The 10,472-nt window shown below is 41.2% G+C and overlaps 1 protein-coding gene across 2 annotated transcripts in view; it reads right to left on the bottom strand.

The window, feature by feature from the left end:
• Positions 1–6,411: 6,411 nt before the first annotated feature.
• The window catches only part of fam193b (family with sequence similarity 193 member B), a 109,369-nt gene continuing 105,308 nt past the window's right edge, over positions 6,412–10,472 (bottom strand). For both annotated transcript variants that reach the window (XM_070878379.1, XM_070878380.1), the window contains exon 11: positions 6,412–9,896. In XM_070878379.1, the coding sequence (XP_070734480.1) occupies positions 9,803–9,896 (94 nt within the window). In that variant the 3' untranslated portion in view covers positions 6,412–9,802. The remainder of the gene's footprint in view (positions 9,897–10,472) is intronic.

The raw sequence follows: 10,472 nt of genomic DNA, 5'->3' as shown, positions 1-10,472 counted from the left end.
TTAACCTTTTTCTCTTCACATATCTATCGAAGCTTTTGCAGTCAGTTTTTATGTTCCCAGCAAGCTTCCTCTCATACTCTATTTTCCCCCCATCTAATTTAAACCGTGTCCTCCTCTGCTGAATTCTAAATTTCGCCCAGTCCTCAGGTTTGTTGCTTTTTCCGGCCAATTTATATGCCTCTTCCTTGGATTTAACACTATCCCTAATTTCCCTCGTTAGCCACGGTTGAGCCATCTTCCCCGTTTTATTTTTACTCGAGACACTGATGTACAATTGTTGAAGTTCACCCATGTAATCTACAAATGTCCGCCATTGCCTATCCACCGTCAACCCTTTAAGTATCATTTGCCAGTCTATCCTAGCCAATTCACGTCTCATTCCATCGAAGTTTCATTTTCTTAAGTTCAGGACTCTAGTCTCTGAATTAACTGTGTCACTCTGCAGCTTAATAAAGAATTCTACCATATTATGGTCACTGTTCCCCAAGGGGCCTAGCACAATAAGATTGCTAATTCGTCCTCTCTCATTACACAACACCCAGTCTAGGATGGCCAGCTCTCGAGTTGATTCCTCGACATATTGGTCTAGAAAACTATCCCTAATACACTCCAGGAAATCGTCCTCCATCGTATTACCACCAGTTTGGTTAGCCCAATCTTTCTGTAGATTAAAGTCGCCCATGATAACTGCTGGACCTTTATTGCACGCATCCCTAATTTCTTGTTTGATGCCATCCCCAACCTCACTACTACTGTTTGGTAGTCTGTACACAACTTCCACTAGCGTTTTCTGTCCTTTGGTATTCCGCAGTTCTACCCATATAGATTCCACATCATCCAAGCTAATGTCCTTCCTTACTATTGCGTTAATTTCCTCTTTAACCAGCAACGCTACCCCATCTCCTTTTCCTTTCTGTCTATCTTTCCTGAATGTTGAATACCCCTGGATGTTGAGTTCCCAGCCTTGGTCACCCTCGAGCCATGTCTCCATAATCCCAATTATATCATATTCGTTAATAGTTGCCTGCGCAGTTAATTGTCCACCTTATTACGAATACTCCTTGCATTGAGACAAAGAGCCTTCAGGCTTGTCTTTTTAACATGCTTTTTAACATTCTTTGTCCCTTTAGAATTATGCTGTAATGTGGCCCTTTTTGATTTTTACCTTGGATTTCTCTGTCCTCCACTTTTACTTTTCTCCTTTCTATCTTTTGCTTCTGTCCCCATTTTACTTCGCTCTGACTCCCTGCATAGATTCCCATTTCTGCTGCCATATTAGTTTAACCCCTCCCCAACAGCACTAGCAAACACTCCCCCCTAGGACATCGGTTCTGGTCCTGCCCAGGTGCAGACTGTCTGTTTTGTACTGGTCCCACCTCCCCCAGAACAGGTTCCAATGTCTCAGGAATTTGAATCCCTCAGTCTTGCACCATTCCTCAAGCCACATATTCATTTTAACTATCCCGCTATTTCTACTCTGACTAGCACTGGTAGCAATTCTGGGATTACTACCTTTGAGGTCCTACTTTTAAATTGATGAATTCTAACGTACTGCTTAACCTAAGGGGTGTGACTGCCTCCTGGAACATAGCATCGAAGTAATTCTCCCTCTTCCTGATGCATCGCAATGTCTGCAGCTCAGACTCCAGCTCAACCACTCTGAGCTGAAGTTCCTCAATCTGCAGGCATTTATCACAGATGTGGTTGCTCGGAATCTCATTGATCTCCACCAGCTCTCACATCATCATCATCATAGGCAGTCCCTCAAAATCGAGGAAGAGTTGCTTCCACTCCAAAAGTGAGTCCTCAGGTGACTGAACAGTCCAATACGGGAATTACAGTCTCTGATGCAGTTGGAACAGTCGTTGGAGGAAAGGGTGGATAGGGAGTCTGGTTCCGCTGCCTGCGCTTGTTTTCTGCATGCTCTCGGCGACGAGACTCGAGGTGCTCATCGCCCTCCCGGTAGCTCTTCCTCCACTTCGGGCAGCCCTTGGCCAGGAACTCCAGGGTGTCGGTGGGGATGTTGCACTTTATCAAGGAGGCTTTGAGGGTGTGCTTGAAATGTTTCCTCTGCCCACCTGGGGCTCACATGCCATGTAGGATTTCCGAGTAGAGTGCTTGCTTTGGGAATCTTGTCGGGTATGCAAACAACCTGGCCCGCCCAATGAAGCTGGTTGAGTGTGGTCAGTGCTTCGATGCTGGGGATGTCGGCCTGAAGAGAACATTGACGTTGGTGTGTCTATCCTCTCAGTGGAGCTGATCAAGTGTGGTCAGTGCTTCAATACTGGGGATGTTGGCCTAGTCGAGGACGCTCACATTGGTGCGACTATCCTCCCAGGGGATTTGCAGGAACTTGCGGAGACATCGTTGGTGGTATTTCTCCAGCAATTTTAGGTATCTGCTGTATATGGTCCATGTCTCTGAGCCATACAGGAGTGTGGGTATCACTACAGCCCTGTAGACCATAAGCTTGGCGCCATATTGCAGGGTCTGATCTTCGAGCACTCTCTTCCTCAGGCGCACTGGAAGCGGTGTTGAATCTCGTTGTTGATGTCTGCCCTTGATAGTAGGCTCCCGAGGTATGGAAAGTGGTCCACTTTGTCCAAGGCCAAGCTCTGGATCTTAATGACTGGGAGGGGGGGGGGGGGGCAGGCAGGGCAGTGCTGTGTGGCGGGGTCAGGTTGGTGGAGTACCTTTGTCTTATGGATATTTAGTGTAAGGCGCATGCTTTCGTACGCCTCGGTGAAGATGTTGACGATGGCTTGGAGTTCAGCCTCTGAATGTGCGCAGATGCAAGCGTCGTCCGCGTACTGTAGTTCAACAACAGAGGATGGGACGGTCTTGGATCTAGCCTGGAGGCGACAAAGATTGAGGCTGAGATTGAGGTTTCCACTGGTTCTATAGTTTAGCTCCACTCCAGTGGGGAGCTTGTTGAGCGTGAGGTGGAGCATTGCAACGAGGAAGGTCGCGAAGAGAATTGGCGCAATAAAGCAGCCCTGCTTGACCCCGGTCCGGACGTGAATTGGGTCTGTAGTGGATCCGTTGGTCAAGATCACTGCTTGCATGTCATTGTGGAGCAGGCGGGGGATGGCGACAGCTCCCACATGCTGCAGTTATGAAACACCACCTGCACTGCCATCGCTTTCAGAAGAACATAAGAAATAGGAGCAGAAGTAAGCCATTTTGCCCCTTGAGCCTGCTCCACCATGTAATGAGATCATGGCTGATCTGATCATGGACTCAGCTCTACTTCCCTGCCCACTCCTCATAACCCTTTATTCCCTTATCGCTCAAAAATCCACCCATCTCCGCCTTAAATATATTCAATGACCCAGCCCCCACAGCTCTCTGGGGCAGAGAATTACATGGATTTACAACCCTCATAAGAAATTCCTCATCTCAGTTTTAAATGGGCGACCCCTTATTCTGGGACTATGCCCCCTAATTTTAGTTACTCCTATGAGTGGAAATATCCTCTCTGCATCCACCTTGTCAAGCCCCCTCATTATCTTTTATGTTTCAATAAGATCACCTCTCATTTTTCTGAACTGCAATGAGTACAGGCCCAACCTATCTTCATAAGTCAACCCCGTTCTTGCTATTGAGGGAGTGCAGCGAAGGTTTACCAGACTGATTCCAGTGATGGCTGGACTGACATATGAGGAGAGACTGGATCAACTGGGCCTTTATTCACTGGAGTTTAGAAGGATGAGACGGGATCTCATAGAAACGTAGAAGATTCTGACGGGACTGGACAGGTTAGATGCGGGAAGAATGTTCCCAATGTTGGGGAAGTCCAGAACCAGGGGACACAGTCTTCGGATAAGGGGGAGGCCATTTAGGACTGAGAGGAGGAGAAACTTCTTCACTCAGAGAGTTGTTAACCTGTGGAGTTCCCTGCCGCAGAGTTGTTGATGCCAGTTCATTGGATATATTCAAGAGGGAGTTAGATATGGCCCTTACGGCTAAAGGGATCAAGGGGTATGGAGAGAAAGCAGAAAAGGGGTACTGAGGGAATGATCAGCCATGATCTTATTGAACGGTGGTGCAGGCTCGAAGGGCCGAATGGCCTATTTTCTATGTTTCTATCATTGGAATCAACCTAATGAACCTTCTCTAAACAGCCTCCAATGCAAGTATATCCTTCCATAAATACGGAGATCAAAACTCAAGCAGTACTCTAGGTGTGGCCTCACCAATACCCTATACAGTTGTAGTAGGACTTCTCTGCTTTTAGACTCTACCCCCCTTGCAATAAAGGTCAACATTCCATGTGCCTTCCTGATTAATTGCTATTCCTGCATACTAACTTTTTGTGTTTCATGCACAAGGACCCCCAGGTCCCTCGTTATTGCAGCACTTTGCAATTTTTCTCTATTTAAATTATAATTTGCTTTTCTATTTTATCTGCCAAAGTAGATAACCTCACATTTTGCCACATTATACTGCATCTGCCAAATTTTTGACCACTCACTTAACCTGTCTATATCCCTTTGCAGATTTTGTGTGTCCTCCTCACAGTTTGCTTTCCCACCCATCTTTGTATCATCAGCAAACTTGGCTACATTACACTCGATCCCTATTAATATAGGCTGTAAATAGTTGAGGACCCAGCATCGATCCCTGCGGCACCCTACTAGTCACTGTTTGCCAATCGGAAAATGACTCATTTATCCTGACTCTCTGTTTTCTGTTAGTTAGCCAATCTTCTATCCATGCTAATATATTACCTCCAACCCAGTGAGCTTTTAGCTTGTGCAGTAACCTTTTATGTGGCACCTTATCGAATGCCTTCTGGAAATCCAAATACACCACATCCACTGTTCCCTCTTATCCACCCTGCTCGTTACATCCTCAAAGAACTCCAGCAAATTTGTCAAATATGATTTCTCTTGCATAAAACCATGCTGGCTCTGCTTGATTGAATTATGCTTTTCCAAATGTCGTTATTTTATTTATATGATTAGTTACAGTATTGTTAATTTTACTTTTAATTTGTATTTAAGTCGTTAATTTCATTTATGTTATTAATTCAATAAAGTTATAGTAGTTCATACGCTCCGAGTTCTGAATTTAATCCGCTTACCTAACCTAGAGAGCAAAAGAGCTATAATAATCACCTACCTGCTGTCCTGTGATACCAGTCCTTGTTTTCTGTTTTTTTTAAAACTAGCTGTTCAGCTCTCTTTATGCTGCCGCCGCTCCCGTATAAGTCCGCCTGAACAAGTAATAAAACACATGCATAGCTACGTCCAAAGATCTCCAACGCAACAGTAAGAAAATAATGAAATGGGTGCAGCATATTAAAACATTGTGCAAACTAGAAGCGAGATTCTGAAAAAAATCCTTGGGCCATCTTGAGGCTGGAATGCTCAAAATAAAGCAAGCACACTGCTCCACATAGCTACTCAAAACAGGACAATGTCTTGCCTAAAGAATCTCCATAAACTGGCCCGAGAAATAGCCACACACCAAATAGAATGGTCTCTAATCCAAGGTTTTCTTTTCATCCTGGAAATCTAATTGGCTAAGTGAAACTTCAATTATCAAAAAGGTGATAATTTCTTTTAACAAATTCAAATTAAGCCTGTCAAATACATATATTTAGGGTCATACAAACGCACAAGTTCCAAATAAATTGACGTGACGTTGTTCAAGACCAGATTCAAATTCCAATGGAAGCTTAAATTTCTCTTTTTACTTTCCTGAAGCTGTTGACTTACAGGAAAATATTCAGGAAAATATTCTATTAAGTCTAGAGAGGGCATGGCCTTCCTTATAATTTCACTCATCCAATTAGAAAAAAATTAAGACCATCAGTTATAATTCACTTCCCTTTCCACTCTAAAGAAAGAAAAAAATCTTGATTGTGCACAGTACTGTATCAAGAGCTGTAAGTGAGTGACATTACTGCTTTGTATAGGAGAAATTGGAGACCTTTCTCAGATACAGGCTGTTGTCGACTATATCCAGTCTTTTTAGCTGTTGGGTATAACCTATCCCAAGTATGAAAGAAAAGCCATTTCCCTCGATTGTGGACACCTCTCAACAAACACTGGTCTCTTAGGCATATCAGGAATATCACACTAAAAGGGCAAGTAATGCCAAGAATTACAGTGGGTTTTACACATTAACCCACTTTAAAGAGGGCTCCATGTCAAACCAAAGTACCTTTACCCAACTTCCCCCTTCCCTTTCTGACTCTGAACAGACTAAATAATAGAAATTCTGTGGTGCTGGAATTACTTCACCCACAGACAAATGCTGATCTCTGTAAAGTATTGGTGACTTTCATAGGCAGATGCTACTAGATAAATGTCACTTCTCGTCAAATTCTACAGGATTATAATTTCATGTCTTTCAGGACTACAAATGGGTGTACAACAAATCTCTAAATAATAAGCACACATATCTTCATCAAGTCATTGTATTTATCTTTCAAAAGAAAGACAATTCACAGTACATAATTTAAAAAAGGATGCCAAAAATACTTGGCCAGCATAGTACAAACCTACATTCTTTTCAGAGTTAACAGTCAGAGCATTGGTTTATACCACTGTGTTGTATTTCCTGGCTAATGCCAGGAAATCATATAAAACTAACAATTTTTGGTTTGAAGTAGATAAAAATGTTCTTGTTACAATATAAATAATAGAACAAAAAACCGAACACAAATACAATTTAAACAGACAACCAATGATAAGATTAAACTGATAGACGATTTCACATCTTGGAAACTACAAGAAACTACTTCAAATGCGTGGCTTTGATATCGTGGTGCATACATGAAACTTTTTCAGTAGGTGGGCATCGCTTCCCCAAACACTTCTGGGTATGCCGCAAGTTTGAGAAAGGGCACACACCATAAAATGGATTTTCATATCATAAGGTAGTTTGCTTTATTAACAATTATTCTGAAATAAATTTACATTTCAAATAAACCATTATTTCCAGAGAGGTCAGCCCAACACAAAGTGTGAAAATGATGCACCAACCTACATTTTGCATTCTCTACAATGCATCGGTGAGCTGAGAGTGGTGGTGATGGTCACCTGATTCAGACACAACTGTTTTTTCATAGTAGCATCCACTAAAGTATATTAAAAAATTAATTACAAACATAAGCAAATGTTTTCTTTGAAAAAAAAAGGACAGAATAAGAGGACAGTATAAACAGGACACACACCAAAGAGCAGGAGTTTATAAACAAAATAAATCAGCAAGTAAAGGAAATTCTACAATATATACTTTCACCTCGTGGGAATGGGGTGATGCTGGCATGCATACCCTGGAGATTGCAAGTATGACCGGTTTATAGCACTGAAAAGTAAAGGATGAAACCACGAATCATGTGTTACAATGTAAATCCAACTATAATCACTAATACACAACAGAAAAGTTCTCATTCAGTTTCCATCACATTGGTGAGGACTTTATTTAATCTTCACATAAAATGAACTTTACAACGATTATAGCCGATTTACTTTACTAAGAGTTATTGAAGTAGATAAAAACATGAATATAAAGTTTTTTGTCATTCTGTAATGTGCAGATGTGCTTTAGCACTGTCTGCACCCGACACCACTATACACAAGATATTTACAATTTGGTTTCTAAACACATATATAAAGTTTATTGTAAATGATCAATTTCCATCCAAGTTTGAAATTGACCATGATATGAAAGTGGGTCGGCCACTACAGGTTTATAGTCACCACTACACACTCCAATATGGTGGTGCAGTAGGATGCCTTTAACTTACAGTATAACACACTGCAATATGTGGTCTATTCCATGACTTACAGAAGATACCAACCAGCTGGTTGTCACCGTCAGTTTCAGCAGTTAATACTTACTCGCCATGAAGATACCACATGGCCCACAGCTTTTTCTTTCTTTCTGGCAATTATGGTCTTATACTTGGCTGGGATGTGGCAGCAATTCAAGGAATAGGAATTAATTTAAAAAAGGAAATGAGAATGAATCTCAAGTTAATTTTAGCATTGTATTTACCAGAAATAGCCAAGGAAATCAGACTAAAAGTGCGCGCAATTGTTGGCAAACATATGCAGCACTTGGACTGAATGCAATCCTAATGGACTTCTGATCAAAGTGCCTGATCATTGTGCAATTGATTTGCTGTATGAAAGCAGCACTACACCACAAGTGATTAGATGGTCACACAAGCTGAAGACAAGCTCAATTAGTCCCATGCGCTGATTCAAAATGGTAACTGTAACTTTTCATTTTCAAGATGTAGCGGTTCCATATTTGCTCATCATTTCCAACCTCAGTACATTGACAATACTGGATTTTCAGGTCATAACCAAGTTATTTGTGATTAACACTGGCACTCTATGCAACAGATAATAGTTATCAGAAATGTGTGCTCCCAGCAGACTGACAAGTTTGGTGCCAAAAGTTGCTTTTAAAAAAAAGATGATTGTTAAAATAGGGGAACTTGCACTTCTGAGTTTGGTGCTGTCATTAGGGAGAAATAGAGCTTTTAATAGGGACAAAAATGCTGAAGTAAGGCTTTCATTATGACTATACATCACTTACTGATAATGGGCTGATTGCCACTACCTAGTAGTATTAAAGTAAGCACCAATGCAGCTGTCTGCATACAATTAATTACAGTGCTATTAGCCTCAAGTCATATTTCTTTATAATATACAAATTTGGGCTTTCATTTACTGTTGTCAAAAAATCTAGCAGGCTAAGATACCTGGAAGACAGACAAAAAAGGGTCCGAATATTTTCCTTCAAGGTTAATTTGAAATGCTACTTTTACTGGAGACCACAGAATTTCTAGCGCCCTATAACCGCTACACCATTTCAGCGAGCTTCATAATGAGGCGTATTTATGTACTTAACCAGGAGAACAGGCTGCATACTCTAACCTAGGTGTCAGTTTTGAATATAACGATAAAGACTCATCTCACCACCCCCTCAATTTTTTTCCAATTCTACAAATGCACATCCAAGTATCTCAGAATTGGAGCTGGGAAAAGAATCTGCGACAATCACATGACTTATTCTCCCAGTTTATTACAGAAAACCTATTGTTGATGTTACTCATTTAGTCTTTGCTGTATTGCTGAATCGCGTAGCAAGAGATAACTTTGTCTACTGGCCACCTTTACTGAACGTCTCACGAGACATTCCCAGGACAGCACTTACTACACATCTCTCGCCACAGGGGACTAGGTAAAGCTACTCCTTCATGGCAGTGCAAAATTTGAGATGTTAAATATTTTATTTGATCTTTATGCTGGCTGATTTCACTTAGAATTACGAGTACGATATTCTCCTAAAAGTCAGTTCCATAATAGTTCACGGGTACAAGAGATACATTTCACCTTTTGTAAGTGCCATGAAATGTGTCTGCCCTGTCTTACTGTCACTTCGATAGACAAAAAAAATCCTATTCCACATTTCATCTGACTCTTTCCCACAAAAAAACATTTAGGAAAATCAATTGTCCAACTTTAAAATTCTGTGTTATTGGATTCTACTGAAATTCAGACTTGCTCCACTGGTGTCAGCACTATTGACAAACAATTTCTCACAATGACCATAAAGCACAATAAACCAACCCAAGAGATAATTGTGCCACCCAGTTAGAAACGTGCACTTCTTCTGGCTAAGGCACTGGTTGTGGATGACATCACAGCAAGTTGTTTATACATCACAGCAAATTGCTTAGGGTTGGGACAGCAGGCCGATACCCATTACAGTAAGGAATGTGTTAACTGCGGGACAATTCCAGTTTTCGATAGGCAAGAGTGTGATGCCTTCTTCAATGAGCTGTATTTGGACCCTTTTTCAGGCTAAAGTTAGACCAGTTTACAGAGACCTTTGGCCTTGTCTGTTTGGCAGAATCAAGGCAAAACCTACAAAAAAGAAAGAAAATAAATGTGTCAGAACATCATAAGGAAGGAAAGAATGTCAGGATCACTGTCAAGTCATTGCTTTGTTACACGAATCTGATGTCCACAAATGGGTTTCTGAAATAGCTCAGCTTGCTGTATACTACAAGATAAAAATGCGTGCATATAAAAATGGACAATGAAAGGTAGAGCTTGGTTGTTTTCAACCAAATAAAGTGTAAAACGATTATCTGAATAAAGGGAGAAACTTAAGCCATGAAAGCAGAAATGAGTAAGAGTAACAACGTTCTAACATGACTTGTACTCAATAGCGATCAATCATGACTTCAATTTATATTTGCAATGGATATGGTGTTTTTTGTTAAATATTACTTTCAACTTGTAACTAAATTGTTTGATTTAAAAGATGTGGCTCCATTCTAGATTCATAGTATATGGTTAATAGCAGCCCTGTTGACATACAGATCATTGTACACATTTTAAAATTCCTCTGCCCTGTGCAAGCATGAGCGAGAGCAAGTGTGTGCAACTCAGTACCAGCACAAGGAAAAGGCAGTCAACGGGCAGGAGTGTGAGGGC

The sequence above is a fragment of the Pristiophorus japonicus genome, chromosome 4, assembly GCF_044704955.1.
Source record: "Pristiophorus japonicus isolate sPriJap1 chromosome 4, sPriJap1.hap1, whole genome shotgun sequence".
Classification (NCBI taxonomy): domain Eukaryota; kingdom Metazoa; phylum Chordata; class Chondrichthyes; family Pristiophoridae; genus Pristiophorus; species Pristiophorus japonicus.
Note: the sequence above shows the minus strand (reverse complement) of the source record. Positions and strands in the feature narration are given on the sequence as shown.